Here is an 18580-nt window from a genome sequence, read left to right on the forward strand (position 1 = left end):
CTCTGAGGTTCTTTAGATGGTTAATGGTTCTACTTATAAGCTTTCTCAAAGGAAACTCATGGAAACTCATACCTTTTGAGGGACTCTGAAGGGATAAACAAAGAACTTTTCAGATGCTAGAAAGGTATCTGTTTTATAGACAATGTATAAAATTTTAAAAGTGTTTGATTAACCTTTGTGTTACATTTGTTACATAGCACTAGATATTTACTGTTTACTGATCGTATTGACTTTTCGGGAGGCTGAGACAGAAAGTAATATTTGAAATAAAAAACCTTGAATACATCTATATTTTCTGGGGAATAGTAAAGACAAAAACAAAAACTTCTTAAACCTGGGGATGTCTTCTATCCGTTTTTCTGTAATCATGTACGAGTGCAAAGGTAATGTATAATATATAGAGTGCCAATTCACATATTTGTTTTATTTTTGTAAAAACAGTTCATTTTAATTGATATTTCACCACTTTTCCTTTGTAATCTGTCTATTCTCAGGTCAAAACCATCAGAACATAACCAGTGTAATACAATTATCAAGGGGGTTATAGCAAATGCACCAAAAAGTAAATTTGTCCTTTTTATATTCAGGAAATGAGCCGAGCACATAAAGTTTCATATAAGAATAAAATATATATCTTCATATGGTTCAACTTTAAGTAAAAATTTGAAACGGGTTATATAAACTAAATTAGAAATACTGTTAGATAGTTTACACGAGAGACTAAATATTTACCAAATCCACAAGCACAAGTTACATTGCATGTTTTACTGTTGCCAAGGATTATTAACAGTGTTTACATTATCAATATTACTGTGCAATGTTTGTTTACTGTTTGCTGCATTGATTAGTGTATAGCTTATAGTGTATTGTATAGACTATTGTTTGCATTCAGGGTGGCAAAGTTGGGCAACCGCCTTGGGGCCCCAGAACCCAAGGGCCCCCTAAAAATGCAAATGATATATATGTTTATTTAATTATTAATGCTAAACAAGCTATGCCGAAAATTTAAATATAAACGTTAAAACACTCAAATCCAGCTCCCATTCCTATTTTTTGCCTAGTGCCCCCAAATCAGTAAATCAGTCCCTGTTTGTATTTATTATGTTTACTGACTGTTGCTGAATATTTTTCTGTCAGTGATTCTGAATGGAACTATACAGCCTATACATTTCGTTCCTAACACTAGGCTACATCTATCTGAGAAGAGAATGACAATGACAATAAAGCCTATTGATTAGACTTGAAGTGAAATCAATGTGCAATCGAATGATTCGGGAAAAGATATCATTTAACTCGATTTGTGTGTGTGTGCGTGTGTGTGTGTGTGTGTGTGTGTGTGTGTGTGTGTGTGTGTGATGAAAAATCACAGAAGATTACAAAAATAAATCAAATAAACAAGTAAATCCAATCGTGATGATATGAAGAGCTTGGCCTGGAGCACGCTTTAACCCTGAGTGCTTTACAAAATGACACTTCCATTTAAAACGCGTTAATGCGCGCGTGTAAAAAAAAATAAATAAAAAAACCCCAGTCCATTATACAAACTGTTAAAGAACAGCTCTCTTTGTGGAGGAAGTGTCAGGTAATCCTTTTGTACGGGGCGCAGAAGCAGAGGCAAACGTCACCGCGCTGCACAATGCGTAATTGGCACCGAGTGTACAGTGCTGGATTGTAATTGCTCTGTGGCTTTAAGGGGCAGCTGCGGCTCTCAATGAAACAGAGCAGCTTCAGCCCTTCTTCCTGACAATGGCCATTTTAATGGTGTCATTGAAAGCTCGTACCATGCGAGCACCAGCGCCTCTCTCTCTCTCTCTCTCTCTCTCTCTCGCTTGCGCGCGCGCGCGTCAACGTCGGAAGTCTCTTTGGCGTCCTTTGAAACGGATCCGCTCGCGCTGCTTTCTCCTGTTGCTTTATAGCTCGCCTCGTGCAAGGGAGCTCCTTCAGTCTGGGATAACTCTGTGCTGTTCCACTTCCAGCCTACACACCGAGCACTAACGCATTTTTTTTTTTTTACCTGGAATGCGCTGAAGAACTTTTCCCCCCTGCTCTGCCCCTCTGCCCGGTCCCACGGCACCAGATGATTTAGAGATAAGGATCTGATTTCGACGCCTCAAGGAATTTCGGGCGCGTGCTGGAGAACCGGGGAAACAGGCTTTGCTGTGCTGACAGGGACACTGAGCATCTTTAACAGGTGCAGAAATGGCGAACGGCTCTCCGGTGCTAGATGCTAACGGCTAACGGCTCGCGACGCTGCAGCACCGACACATGGGATGCTCAGCATAGCATTTTAACAATCATCTCCACTCAGCTTTTTATCCACTGTGTTCATATTTCGTAAAGAATAAATGGGTCGACGAGAACGAAATGCATGGTTGGGTTCCACGGAAACGAATTCGCTTGGTAAAAATCACCAAATCTCACATGCAGAGTCAAAATCCTTTTTTTAAAAAAATGTATTATTATTATGATTTTATTATGATATATTCTTCCACAGGAAACAATTAGTTAGAACTGGATTAGGATTTGCGTCAAAAACCTACAGTGCGTAAATAATATTTTAGGTATGTTAAATATAGCCTATAGGCTATATATCATTTTTTTATATAAATTTTCAAAAAAGTAATTTTCAGTTATTTCAGCAGGATTTTGGGAAACGAATAATAATAATAATAATAATAATAATAATAATAATAATAATAATAATAATACAAGATGGATTTTTTTTTTAGATAATGAATGAACAGAATAACGTTTTTTTTGGTTTTGGTGTTTTTTTTTTTTTTGCAAAAAAAATAGCCAATTATCTAGCTATATTACCTATTGCAGATAGGGTCTCTATAGGCCTGTTTTTACTTCCATGCTGTGTCAAGGAATCTTCCTAATAACCCATGGAAATGTGCTTGTGAATGCTTTTGGTTTATGAGTGCTGTCTTTGCGGTGTATATGAGCCTGAGCTACTGATTGTCCAAACGCAATTCTTGTGACTGTCGAGTTGTAAATCGAGAATTGTGCATGGACATCTGTTGCTGCTGGTTCACACTTCTGCGTCTTTCCGCACAAACTACACAATCCTCACCTGAAATGTAGGCTACTGTTTACATCAGCTTCATCATTTCACACGGTGTACATAATGTTATTTCACGTCTTGCCTTTTACTGATGTGCAGGAAAAAATGTCCAAACTGCTATGATTTAAAAATGGCTGAGAAGGAAAATATTTCAGCATCAGAAAACGCTTGAAACACTGTAGAATGTTTTTGAGAGAATTTGTTAAAACCAGACTACTAAAACACGCTCATGTGCACAAATCTAATTTCTTAAAGGTTTACACACTTAAAAAAAAAAAAAAAAAAAGGAAATGATTTGCACTTTAACTTTAGTTAATATCGTGTAGATGTGTATTAAACAAAACATCTTCGGATTTGATTTGTTTGTGTTTATTATTTTGTTGTTCTCATGCCATAAATTATACTTTAAGATTCTGTAAATTTAGCAAGATTTTTTTGAACGGTGAATAGCTTAAAAGACCTAACAATATTGTATACACTTTTGTATTTAAATAAATAAAGAAACTATTTTTGTAACTCTCCCTTCTCACTTCTGCAAATTTTGTCCTAATATATGTACCCTATATTATTATTATTGTTATTATTATTATTATTATTATTATTATTATTATTATTATATATTTATAATGCATGAAATGTCGCAAATAGAACAAGCATGCATCTCATAAATATGTGGGTTTTATTTGGGGGGCGATTTAATAATTATGTCACATTTATTGACACTGAATAAAGAGAAAGAATCTAAGTAGGCTAAACTAGGCGTGTGAATACAATCGGATTAAAGCAGATTAGGCCTACACACATTTGTCAGATTATTTGGTTTAAAACATAACGGGACAAAAATCGGCTATATTGCGCTAATAAAAAAAATAAAATAAAAATGGTGTATATTTTAAACCTGCACAATGTGTGTGTATATATATATATTCATGAATGCGATTTTACAAATATTGTAAAATAATGCCTAATTTGAAAATATGCAGATGTTTTGTTTATTTCGATGGTTTATTGGTTCGTCATTTGAATAATAGTTTGCTGGTGATGAATTTAAAACTACAAACAAACACACGAACAGACAAACAAACAAACAAAACCCTAGACTTTTACTTTATACTGAACTGCAGTGAATGTTCGTGTTTTATTTAATTATTCGGTGTGTTATGGAGATTTTCTGGGTCAATGAGAGAGCTATATTAATATATATTAGGGGGAAAAATAACACAAATAATATAGTATAGTATAAATAGAAGGCTATTGTATATGGGCAAAAATAAAGAGTATCAATATTCAGAAAACGGATTATTCATCTCTGATCATTCATATAGGCTACTGATTACATTATCAGTGTTGCTTTTTAGGAGCAATTACATCAGTCCCCCCCCCCCCCCCCACATTTAAACTTCATTAAAAAAAATTAATAAATGTATCATCATTGAAATTATTCTGAATTATTGCAATATGCCACATTTTTAATACTAATAATGCATACTGAATTTTAATTCCCAATCATCTGTGTAAAGGGGTGCATTAGAAAATTACAATTTTACTTTTTTGGAGATGCAGCCTATTAGAGATATTGTCTTCCACTTGAACAGAGGTGTAATAAGACTGACAGTACCTTTGTATAATTAGCCTTATTAACATTTAATTCATACTCATTATTTATCAATTAATTGTTCATCCCATTACAAATAAAAGTCAATCACCATCAAATGAAAATGACCCTGAGACAAAATTAGGACAAAAAAAAAAAAACCCCAACCCACATATAGGATACAGAGCTGTATAGGCTCTCTGCTTCCTGTGTCCCACTTTCTTTTCGCCCGTCCAAAATTCCTGCTACTGTTCCACACTACATTGGTTCCTACCTTTATATATAGTTCAGTATAGACTATGCACACTATAATGTGAAGCTCCAGTCCTGTAGAACCAGTGGAGCACTGCAGTTTATTCATTATATCTCATTTAACACACCTGATTCAGCTAATTATCAAAACCATCCTGGGCTGAATTTGATGTATTAGAAGAGGGGAAAGCACAAATCTCTGTAGGCCTACACCCTTCCCGACTGAAGTTGGACACCCTCTCTATATTTATTATCTATGTGCATTTTTGGTTATTTGTAATAAAAAATGACTAGACAATTCTAAGGCAGTTCTAGAACTGGCTAGTCATTTATTAAGTCAGTTCCAAGGTCATACAATAAAATCAATTACATTTAAAAAATTATATATAATTCATTTAATATAAAACACCTCATCATTTAAGTTCCAGGAATAAAAATATATCATAAATATTGGAAAGACACATACATATATACATAAATATTCTATAGTAATATTTTTTACATATGGCACCACAAACCAGGCATCTGCAGGTAGTCCTGATTGGCACTCCAGACAATAATTTTATTATATACTTACACAATGTCATTAATTGCAATACACCATGCTATATAACAAATAAAGCACACGCCACTATTCCTTAAATGATCATTCACTTCTCCTAAAGCTATTCAGTTGTAAACTAATATACACAACATTAAAAGAGAATGAACCCCCTCACAGATGTTATTCCTCAGCACTAGCAGTGCTGATTTGAAAGGTTTACGACCTCATTCTATGCAAAGAGTCAGTGAGCTGAAATGAGAAGTAACGCTGACCTACTGCTGTGCCAATGGATACTCTTATCATTGCGACTTCTCCTCAGAGTAAACGAGGCAATATATCATCTGGAAAGAGAGAAATGTGACAATGTCAAAGCTTTTTTTTTTCTTATATTTTGAGGGGGATTCCCTCAGGGGCGGATGCTTATCAATCATTTTGGGCTATAGGAAGAGGGACCTGTTTTGACAGTCATTTTCTCCCATGTCCTTGAGAGGCCCATATCCCCTACTGACCATATAGAGGCCAAGGGCATCCTGACTGCGTCCTCCAGCCCTCTCCCAGCATTCCCTCCTCCCTTCACCCTTTGTTCACCTGTTGTCCTGGAGACTGCACTGCCACCAAGACCACCCATTGTTGCGTTGAGAATGGAAACGAAATGGCATACAATCCCCCAATGAACACACAAAGGATAGATACAGTGTAAACATTTCAATGTGAGACTAAATTAATACTGGCCTTTACAATGGTGCTTAATGAACACTTTTGGATTGGCTGATGAAAATGGAAAGGGACAGTGTCCCATAACAGAGTCCTAGGTGAGAGAAACTGCATGTCAATAGTTATCTTGCAGTGTTTCAACAAACTTTTGTACCATAGCACAGCTCTGAGCTGAGGAAAGCAAAAGTTGCCTTTGCCAACCGTCCCGACTGACTGCACCTCAAAAGGATTTCCCTCTTTGTGGCGATGCTCACTCGTCCCTGGGCCACACAGAGCCTCTTCCAGCCCCTGTCCCACCCCTTGGCCGACCACTGGCTCTACGCTGACCCCGGCCACGCATATGAAAGCAGCATCAGCGCTGTGACCAGCCACATTTACAAGTGAAAGGGACCTAATAATGGAGCGGTTAGGGAGAAAATGAGGAGACAGAGGGGAACTCACAGATGTTGAGGGGAAAGCTGTGGGCCATTGTTGCTGGGGGGAGGTGGTGAGGTGCCTTTTTAAACCTGATTTGGGATGGAAGGGAGAGGTGTGTGAATGGACGGGCCAGAGGCCAGGGGAGGACAGCCGTCCTGGAGAGCGTGTGAACCGGTGCACAAGGGTCAAGCCAAGTGTGGAGAAGTGTACAGGGGTCACAGTGGTATTATCCCAGCCAGATTGTTTTGTAAGGACATTGCAACATTGGAAAATCCTTCCTTAAACGCTACCCTGAGGTGAAAGGGCATTCAGAGTGAGGTGCTTCACTGCGGTCTTCCTCCCTGTACATAAAGATGAGGACTGATGAAGTTGTCAGAGTGGGTATTATGCTAGGCTTTTGTATGCAGGTGTAATGGAGAGAAAAGCTAACTTGTAAGAACTTTATCCTCTGCTAAGAAACCTTTGTATAGGTCCTTCTATAAAAAGCTTTAAGTCAGCTTGAATCTCCAGCTCATAAGACCACCACCACACAACATCTCACACCTCTTCATTTCCTGTTGAGAAATCACTAATTTCCTGCAGCAGCTGGCAAAATGGGGGTCCTGACCAAAGATCATCCCTTAGTGATTAAAGGTGGAATGATATTAATAAAGAACATTGAAGTTACAGTTTCTAGGAACTTTCTGCTTGTCATAGGAATCATATTTTTAACCCTCCTATTATGTTATGGGAGAATTTGACCCATTTCCACATTTGAGATATACTGGTTAATCTGTCTTTTTTGTTTTTAAATTTTTTGACGTTCCTCATTTAGGGTCATGAACTAATATTCAAATATTTCTTCTTATGGCTGGTCTCAGACAAGTCATAATAAAGCTTTACTGTTTTAAGCTGCTCTTTGCTGTTTTTGTGTATTTACTCTGTGGAAGTCATTTTGACCCAAAACTTAATGGATGTAACTTTTTCCCCCCAACATAATAGGAGGGTTAAACACACTTTTAAACCGATACAGAGACATACTGTTTTCTGCAACTACACAAATCAAGGATCTTTGTAATAAGAGTGAAGATCTGTGATTGCTGTGACATACAGTGAGGGGAAATAAGTACGCCAATACTTTTGTCTTTGCTTTGCTAAGAGACGTCCAGTGCATATATCCACTTCAGATTTACACACCCCTTTTGACTTTTACTATACCTGTACAGTTGGTTTGATAATATGCAGGTGGAAAGTTCATCTAATTGTCCCTGGACAGGTGCACTATACAGGATTTCACAATGCGCGCTCAGCATAATGATAAAGAAGGTAAGACAGAGAGGCCAGCAGTCACTTGAAAAGAGTTGCAGGACAACCTGAAACCAGCAGGAAGAACAGTTACACAGAGAACAATATTCAATGACCTGCACCGCAATCATATCCATTTGAACACCTCATGCAAAACTCAAAACTAAATAAGAAGCACAAACACGTGTCTAAAAGCATTTAGACTCTTCTAAAAAGAAGAGAAAGAATGGTTGCTCCTAAGAACACCATACCCACAGTGAAGTATGGAGGTGAGAGCATCATCATATGGAGCTGCTTTTCTGCAAGTAATACTGTGGCATTACACGTCCTCGAAGGAAACATAAATGGAGTGATCTACCAGGACATATTACAGGAGAATTTGATCTCCTCGACCAAGAAACTGAATCTGGACGTTTCAACAAGGCAATTACCAGAAACAGCCAAAACAACTGACGACTGGTTTCTAAAAAAAAAAGGAAGGTGATGGTGCTTGCATGGCCTAGCCCATCTCTTAACTTGATTTATGGAAGATTTTGAAATTGCAAGCCCATCAGAGAGACCTTTGTAACCTTGTGAAATTGAAGTAACCTTGTGAAATTGTGTACAAATGTAAAGTGGATATTATATGCACAGAAAGTATATTAAATACCAGTAGTATCTGAATACTTATTTCCCCTCACATACTATGTATTTGGAGCACATCTTAACTCATCCACTCACTGAAGAGTTTAAATCATGGGAGATGTGAAAAGCAAGCACAATCACACACTCTGAGCAGACAATGTGATGAAGGGAAACGGTTTATGAAGATTGAAGAAATCAAACCCATGAGTAGGCAAAAAAGATTTTCAAGTTTTAATCTGTTTCAGGCACATTACATTATTTCTTTCTCCACTTTGTTAACTCCCATTAAATCAGCTCAAATAAATAACACGGTAGCCCTGACAGAGAAATCAGCATAAATCAACATACACTACCGGTCAAAAGTTTAGACACACTCATTCTTTACTTTTATTCCCCCCCTAAAATATTATTATTTTAGAATAATAATAGTCATCAAAACTCTGGAGTAACACAAATGGAACTATGGGAATTATGTTGTGATAAAAAAACCCATCCAAAATAAATTAAAATAATTTAATATTTTAGCATCTTCAAAGTAGAAGCCCTTTTTGACTAGAATTTCCAGAAATGTATTCTTGGAATTTTCTCAACCGCTTTCTTGAGGAATTTCCCCAAGTTGCTTTTTAAACAGTATTAAAGGACTTCCCACCCATGCTGGACTCTTATTGGCTGCTTTTCCGAATATTTCGTCCGAATGAGTCGTCCATTTCAAAAAATATTTTTTTGTAAATAAAATGTTCGTTTTATAATGAAAGAAATGAATATGTTGGCACGATTACATTTTTGTCTTCAACACCAATTTCAAACATTTAATCGTACACCTTCAGATCAAAAGGTTTTTAACATCATGACAAACATTTCAGTGGCGTGTCTCCAGACTTTTGAGCGGTAGTGTAAATTACATGGACCAAGTGAACATACTGTATGTGATCACGTTGACAGCATTCGCCAATTCTGCCCATGATGACAAAAAAAAACAAAACAAAAAAAACACACCACAATTTACTCAAAACGATTTTTGAGTTCAGTTCAGTACTGTGTTCAAGGAAGACAGCTTGTATTATCAGTACATTTAAGGAATAAAAATAGCACAGTTGAATTAGAAGTCCCAATTTGAACTGCTAAAGCTTCTCAGATGCTTGGCATGAAACCGTGCACTGTGAGGCTAAATTAGTACTTTGTTTACATACCTACCCAAGACATATTTTTTGACACAGTATGTGGCTGATCGCAGCGTTCACACTGAGACAGAGGCTCGTCTGATCGAAAGCCCAGCGATTTCACACGACATTTCAGACTGTTTAGCCTAATAAGATAAGAGTATTTTTTCTCAATGGTCCACAACACACAATGCTTTGAGGAATTAACATTCCAATAATCTTCATTTTTATACACGAGTTAAAAATCCACAATAAAAGAAGAACCGAGGCATCTCACTTTCGAGCAGTACAAATGAATATTTGCACTTATTGTAAAAGACAGTATTTCATTTGCCACATTCAGTATCAGTCAAAAGTTTCACAAAACTGATTGAATACATGTTTATGAATCTGTAGCCATATGATTGAAGTGAATTTATATCCAAATAGCTACACACTATTAATGGCTGTGTATAAGTTTTTGAATTAAATTTTGAAATACTGGACATGCCATCCAACACAAAAGTGGTGAACAGATAAAACTTAAAACAGTTTTTTGGTGACTGTATAATTTTCTAGCATGCTAAAATGAGACAAAAGTAATAAAATAATAAATAAATGATTGATAATAGGTATGTCCAAACTTTGGATTGGTATCATTTTCCTTCTATAATCTCACTAATTAAATTCACCAATATTTCTGATTTATAAACAATACTTAAAAGGTTGTAGAGTCAGCAGTTGGACAGTAATTCCCTTTTAATTGAACAAATCTGTCCAGTCAGCTGACTGCAGCTCTGTGCATCTGTTCTCTTACAATGATCACAGCAGAAATGCTTTCTGTGTTTAGTACACACAGAAATACTTCCTGTTTCATAGAAGCAATCCTCGCCCGCAAGGTCCTGCATCTTTATAAACTGATTGATCCCCTGAAGGTCAGCATTTTATTAGTTTCTGTAAACTTATCTTAGATTCGGTCTTCGGAGCTGTACTTCGGATTTTTGGGCCTGTTCATGCAGAAGCAGTGTCCTTATAAAAGCAAAATCTGCTCCTGCGCACTGGCACAGATGAACACCAGCTGGTCCGATGTTCCTGCTATGTCCACTCCTATCACTCCCATGGCTCATAGGAAGAGATTGACTTTAGCAGGTACCAGTTTGCAGCCGGTGCTTGAGAAGTGTTGCCCATCCTGTGGTGTGTAGGACATGGCGCCCCCTACTGCCACTGACACGTCTTTGCGCTGGCACTCGCCGCGCTGGCACAGGTCCCGCTGGGCACAGCGCTCCACGTGTCGCCGACACAAGGGCAGAAAGGGCACAAAGTGGGTTATTCTCTTTGCGGAGATTATTTTCGAATGGTAGAATCCACCTAAGGAACAAAGTTCATTCAGAAGCTTAATAAAACGATCCAGATAAAGTTTCTCTCATTTTCCAGAACCGCCAACCTGTTTATCAGGCTGTATTAAGATACTTCAGTGTTCCCACTCTTTTTTAAAAAATAGTTTGCTGGACATTCCTTATCAAATGACTCATATCTTGCATAAATAGTGCCCTATAGATCTATGCATTTTAAATATGACCTCACCTAGAGTAAGAACGAATGAATTAATGAAGGTACAGTACTGTGCAAAAGTCTTAGGGACATCCAAAGAAACACTGTAGAGCAAAGATGCCTTCACAAATAATGAAATTAAATGTTGTTTCTCCATTAAAAAAATACTATAAAGAGCAGTAAACAGTAATAAATGAAAGAAAGGCAATAATTGGTGTGACAACCTTAAAAAAAATAGTCTCAGGTAGAATTAGTGCAGTATTATAAGGAAATGAGCTGTAAATTTTATTGAGCGTCTTACAGAAGCAGACACAGTTCTACTGGAGACTTTAACTGTTGCACTTGCTTCTTATTTTTGCAGCAAAATCCAGCAGCCTTCATTGTGTTTTTGTCTGAAAAGTGTCTCTTACCACTTAATATGTTGCTTCCTTTACTGACATACGAACATTTTTCTGTAACATTTAATTTTGTGCTGAAAAAGTAATGTTTGGACATCTAAAATGTTTTTGTACTGACCCGATAATGTAGTCATAAAATAAAAATCTATAAAGTTTGTACTAAAAAATAGGGTGCCTAAGACTTTTGCACAGTACTGTATATTACATATATTGTATGGAACACATACCTTGGGTCGTTAGCGACCTGGGATGTCATCCAGTACCCTCCCCCTCGTAAATTTTTTCACATTAGACCTCCACCTTCTTACTATTTCTATTTCCATCTACTTATTATCAACAATATAACAAGAAAAATATATAAAATTGTTGAATAATATCTGTTTTATAATTCATTTATTGTAAAAGGGTTATAGGGTCGCTACCGACCCGAGATATCTAATAGTGTAAGTACATTTTTCTGCGCAACAATATTGAATTTCTCCGGGCTCAATACGTGCAATTCATTTTAATTCCTGAGGTGGGAATGATTGGTAAATAGTAATGTAATGTGTCAATCATAATTACCCCAGACATAAAAGAAACATTACAAAACTTTTACAGTAAAACAACGATTTACTGCAGAATAAGTTTCTAATCAAATACTAGCATAGTTTGATGGTAGATCTGATGATGAAGTTGTCAGCAAACAAAATATTGATTTTTATGATTATCAACACGATAGTAGCCTATGGAGAGTAACATATCGAATGATCCGGATCCCGAATATGAGCCAGATGCTAAATTTACCGGGGGAAGCTCCGGGGGAAGGTGCCGCATCATAGTATTACTAGATAATATTGTTTTTGACCATGTTAATTATAGATGATAAAATGACTTTAATTATGAAAATATAAACTATTGTAATGATTTTAATTTGGTTATGGTGACTGAAACAACTGAATGAAAATGCTACAATACTTTCACTATTTTAGCGCGTGAATTATAAGAGCGTATATATATCTCTTATAAGATATATATATTTGCATCAGTTTATTGACACATAAAATGTCAAAATATAATGAAATTTTTTTTCTTTTTTTGTAAAAAATTGTTTTTATTATTTTGTAATTGTTAATAAAATACTACGACATTTAGAGAGCCATCCGCGTTAGATATATATTCCGGGTCAAATATGTAATAATGATTGACAATACATATGCAATTAAGGGTTAATAAAGCAGATTGGTTTTAGCTAGCAAGAAAATACATTTGCAAAGACTTTCATTAATAATGTTATGAACCTTCTAATCATATTCAATGACATATTAAAAAGTGACTTAATTGTCCATTTGTAATGTTATACACAATGTTCAATTTGGCAGAAAGCTACATTAAAATATACCACCTCATCCCATTATAAACTTGATGAATAATTCCAGAAACTTTTATCCTGTATTAATTTGCTTAGTGTTTCCCATGGCAATATATATTCTGGTTCTGCAGGATGTGTCAGGACCATGTACCCGTTTTTTGAACAGATTACAGTATAAACTAATCTCAAGTGCATTCCCTACATTCAGTTAAAAACCTAAGAAAACGGGTCTGATCTGTATTGTATGGTGTTGCACACTTACTATATTTATTGTTGTATACAGCGTCTGCAATAGCCTCCTCCAGTGGCTCTGCCTGAATTTCCTCCCTGTCTCGCCCTGCCTGTCGGTTCTCCAGGGTCACTTTGTTAATGACTTCCTGACCTGCCGTACTAGACAGAGCAAAGAAAACATCATATCAGAAAAGCAGGCGCCACAATGATGCTGAAGTAGAGTCTGTTCAAGACATCACCAACGGCAACAAGTCTCATTTCTTATATTTCTCTGCTTATCCTTACAACAACTTCGCATGATGCAAGATGTTACGCTGAGTCACTCAGTAAGACGTACGTAATAAAAATATAGATGGCTTTGCGGTAGTTGGTCTGGAAAACAACGTGTGAAGGCCCGAGGAACGGTTCCAGAACATCAATCACTCCAGGAGGCATCTTCTCCATCTCATCGAAGATGAAGACAGAGCGAGCACAGGCTGTGAGGTTCCCCTGTACCCAGTGCTTCAAATCTGACTGCGTACAACAGCAAAAAGCAAACGGGTTACATAAGAGGCAATTTAAGTTAAACATAAAGGCTTCACAAACAGTAACCCTGAGAGTAAATCTATGCTCACAAAAACAGTTTTAGCATTAATATATGCACTAATATGCGTTGCTGATATCTTGCAGGTGTGTTTATGTGGATATAGATTTTAAATGAAATGTATAGCTTTTGTGCTACAATCCAAGACTGCCATGAGCTGCACGTGCATATTTTCAGTACTGTGTTAGCACAGATATCAGATATCCACATATAGTTTCTTCTTTCTCTTCCACAACACTGGTGTTAATGACTAAAGTCTTGACAGCCTGTCTTCTATTAACTGACTCATATCATGTTCCATCAATTAACAGCAAGTGATGTGTTATTACATGTTGTGCATAAACACATCTTTCTCATTCAAATCAATGGCAACAGGTGGGTTTTTGTCAGATACCAGGAAGTCCTTTGTGAACACTGCTTAAGTTGTAACTCCTTTATATTTTACAGTCGGTAGATGTCTGGTTGCTTTGTCTTCATCAGTGAAGCATTATGCATATATTCTTGGGGAAGTCTTACTGCAGAACCCGTGACTTTAATTATGGATAAAGTGATTGAATATTGAGCGCCTGCCCACTAATCCCTTATTTACATGCTGTATGCCTAGGCTATACCCCAATTTACAGTCAAAGGAATCTTTTTTTTACATGAAACGTGCCATCATTTATGCAGGTTGTTGCTGGTGCGGGTGTGGCATAACATGGATCTGCTACGTTCTCTGATTGTTGTATTGCTGAGGATGTTACACAAGTCAATGTGTCAATCAGTATGTGAAGGATTTTTCAGAGTTTTTTTTCCCGACCGTTGTGGCCAAGAACGCTCGATTTTGTGGCGCCTTTTTTCAAACTTTACGATGCAGAATTTTCTAAGAGGGACATTTTACTTCAGAAAAGGATGACGTCAGGTCAGAAAATGTGTAATTGAGTGGTCACATGGGTCAGTATTCCCAGTCATAAAATTGGGCGAGGTCTTCCTTGCTCAAGTTTGCTGATGTAAAAACACCTGATGTTACAGACTACTAACTCTACTACTTCCTTTTCAACATTACTCAAGAAATGGGGGAAAAGTTTTACGTTAATGTGTTCCTATATTTTCAGGCACTTGGTGGACAAAAAAGCATTTGAAAAAAATTAAAATGTAAAATATTGTAATACTGTAGCAATAAATGCATGTCTGCTTATAATGTTTATCAAATTCCACAATATTACACACATACATTAGCTGTTTGTCAGCATCCATAATTTCCCAATAGAAGCACTGGAAAACATTTAGATTGTAAGTCAGGAGTATTGGATCTGAAATATCAGACCTCTGGGTACAATGAAATGTACCCAGAAGCGAAAAAACAATGTTTTGTTTCGTATTAAGAAAAACATTAACATAATCATTTTTAATATGGCTCCATTTTTTTCCGAGTAGTTTGGAGTCATCTTGACCTAACAAAAGATACACATGAAAAATAGTCTAAAAGTAATAAAAATGCAATACCCTGTATTGCTCCACGCGGTCAGTGAGCGGAAAGTGCAGTGTGGGCACGTACTGATGGATGTAAGGGCTGCCCATGGCGGTACCGTACAGATGACGGCCCAGCATGGCGCTCACCATGCTCTTTCCAGTGCCTGATGCTCCATGGAAGGAAAGAACCAGCGGCCTTTCCGGACTCGGCTTCTGCAGGAAGCTTGCCACTGACTCGGACACAATGTCCTGCACCAGATGCTGCCCATACAGATTTTTATAAAGGTCCCACTCCAAGCCTGTGTGAAGGCAGAAATAAACAGCAATAGATGGATTATTTAGGCTTAGTTTTCCTGAGCAGAAGCATATACAGTCGAGGTCATAAGGTTACATACGCCTTGCAGAATCTGGATAATGTTAATAATAATGAAAAATATGTAAGATAATTACATCTTACGTAGCTTCTGAAGGGCGGTACTAAATGAAAATATAGCTGCAAGCAGCGATGGCGGATTCCTCCTCAAGATTGCAGACCTTTTCAAAATTGACGTGGTAGACAAATGTATCCCACAGATACAACATCTCAACACATTTGGATCAATGCCAGATTTTAAGTTCATTGTTGTAGGTTTCCACAAATGATCGTTGTAGAGATAAATCAGGAGGCAGTGAGAATTTTGAAGCATGCATGGACTGTGGAGGAAGGGAGACATCCACTGGCAGATGCACTAGCATTTAGCCTAGCATGTGTATTTTATTCGCAATAAATCTGTTTTTCATCTTACATTCACCCATTTCTTAGATATGAACTGGCGATTGAATCAGAGTACTTTTAAGACTAGCGGATGTGTAAAGCATCAATTTAGCCTTAGTGATACATTATTATTCCTTATAATGGCATTGTTTTTGGAAATATGAGGTTGCCATCGCACATTGTAACATACTGTAGTGTTCTCTTTGTGTGTGGCACAGATCTAGTCCATGGGTTAATGTTCCATGGATTTATGGACAAGAAATATGTGCAACAGTTGTCAATTCACCAATACGTAAATAGTTCGGCCAATTTTAATTTGCTCCTATATTGCTTATCAACATATATAAAGACATGTATCTCACACGTACATACAACAGTTCAAGTCAATCGGACCTATGCTTCAGAACGAGAAGATTTTTGTAGTTTTGGACAAATTTTCAAATGTACTGGAAAATCCATCATGGCGGACTTTATGGGTCCCGATGGCCTTTTTGTTCCCCATGAGAAATAAGTCATGTATAACAATTTTCAGACATTTTGGACTTATGGGCAGAGGGAAAAATCACGCAGATTTTGGGCGTGGTCTGTAGAGCCACGTATGGGCTCAAATGGGCTATCTGTGGTGTGGGAATCCCTCATGGCCTCTAGTATCAATGTGCCAAATTTCAAAACTTTTTACCATTCAGTTATTGGGCACTTTAGGGAGATAATGAGAATAATAATAAGAAGAATACTGACAATAACAATAGCTTTCCTCCTGATGGAGGAATTCTAAAAAAGAAAAAGATGTTTAAACAAAATAATATCAATCTGAACAGGTCCTTGGTTCAATCCTGAACTTGGGATTCTGTCTGTATAGTTTATGTTCTTCCAATGTCCACAAGGGTGTCCTTCCACTTCCACACGCATCCACACAGGTCGACTGGCCACCCTAAATTGATCTAGCTGTGAATAAGAGTGTGTCTTGTTCCTGGAACAGGCTCCAGAACCACCATAACTCTGACCAGGATAAACTGAAGATGAAGATCTTGACTGGTCACTTGAAATGAATCGGTTTAGTCCTTCAACTCAATAACTAAAGCACAACCAGACCTATGAACAGCTTGAACCTAATGTGGAAAGTTCAGGAACAGACAGCACTATGGCACAAATAAAAATCCAGAATATTACTGTTTATATTACAAAAGAGTCTAATATTTGAAAAGTTCAAGTATGTTCATAAAACCACTCTGTACTGAGGAGGTCCGTGGGATTTATTTTACAGTTAAAGGAGGTGGTGCAATAAGTTTGTGAACCCATGTTTTAGCATGAAGAAATGAGCTCATTCAGTTTCGACAGGTTTCAGTTTTGCTTTGTATTTGTGGATCATTTACTCCTTGTTAAGACTTAGAGCCACTGGACAGAAACGAATAATATTTAGACAGTCCTTAAAAACTGCCAGCTAGCTGTTATTTGATGCACTGCTTCGTTTATGAACCAGCTAGCTACCTAATAGCAACTGAGTTACAATTTTGTAGCTAGCAACACAGCTAACAACGCGAAAACCTATTTATCAGCTACATACACAAAATTAACATTTTTGGAGCCTTAAAAAAACAAAACAACAACAATAACAACAAAAAACAACTGTTATACGGCGTAAAGCTAGCAAGACTGTCTTAGTAGCTAGCTAACAGAGAGAAAGCCAAACTGTTACTTTACACAGTTAGCATGCTAGCTAGCTTTTAAGTCCAATATTTACTGCATTAATTCATTGTACGTACCTTGTATGTTTGGTTTAAAGTCGCAGTCACAGCTGTCAGCTATTGTGCAATATATCGTTTTCATCTCAAAACAACCACTTATTGATAGACCATATATCAACAACATTGTAAATATCATTATAACTCGGTTACACCACAGATCCATGGCGAGGTAGTGGATGGAGGATTTATTTATCCGCTAGGGGGCGTCTGTCCATGCTTCTCAAACTCCGTGTACATTCCAAAGCTTTAAAAATAAATAAATAAATAAATAAACATCGAGTCGCTAAAATAGTATTAAATAACTTAAAAAACTATAATAATAAACTTTTCTGTCATAACTCACTCTCTCTGGTCGTGAATACGCTACACGTTGGCACCCAGTTACAAAGTCTAAGATAAGAAGTCAATTAAAGTGTCTGAGCCTGAGGAAATCATGTGCTGTACAACTGATACACAATTTTATTAAATGCACATTGTCTAGCTTATCAATTAAAATGATTCAATAATCAGCATGATTTCATACACTGGACTCGCTCCTCTGCACATATTATTCCCAGAGAGACGCAAAAGCTTGCATTATATCGACAGATCTGTTTGATGATATTCATATAATAATAACATGCTTGAAGATAATGTTTATATTACACACATTATGTTTATGCCATTTTGAAATGCATTAAAAACAACTAGTATTTGCAAAGCTGAAACAAAAAAGGTCTTATTAGACCCTGTATAATTTCCTGTATCATTTATAACAACACCTGCCATTACGAGTATCCCTGAGCATATGGTGGTTTTGTGTGTGTCTGTTTCAATAAATATTGTTTATGCTGCTAAAACCTGAGATGAACATATGGTGTATTATGTTTTGTGATTCAAT

General features: G+C 36.9%; 1 protein-coding gene across 1 annotated transcript; it reads right to left on the bottom strand.

Annotated features, from left to right (window-relative positions):
- Positions 1-8704: 8704 nt before the first annotated feature.
- tor2a (torsin family 2, member A) lies at positions 8705-18422 on the bottom strand. Its single transcript, XM_053654312.1, has 5 exons — positions 17719-18422; positions 15235-15500; positions 13504-13679; positions 13198-13325; positions 8705-11003 (listed from the first exon to the last, which is right to left on the bottom strand). Exons 1-5 carry the CDS (start codon positions 17861-17863, stop codon positions 10759-10761), a joined length of 960 nt encoding a protein of 319 aa, XP_053510287.1. The 5' UTR covers positions 17864-18422; the 3' UTR covers positions 8705-10758.
- Between the last annotated feature and the right edge of the window lie 158 nt (positions 18423-18580).

The sequence above is a fragment of the Ictalurus furcatus genome, chromosome 22 (genome assembly GCF_023375685.1).
Source record: "Ictalurus furcatus strain D&B chromosome 22, Billie_1.0, whole genome shotgun sequence".
Lineage (NCBI taxonomy): Eukaryota > Metazoa > Chordata > Actinopteri > Siluriformes > Ictaluridae > Ictalurus > Ictalurus furcatus.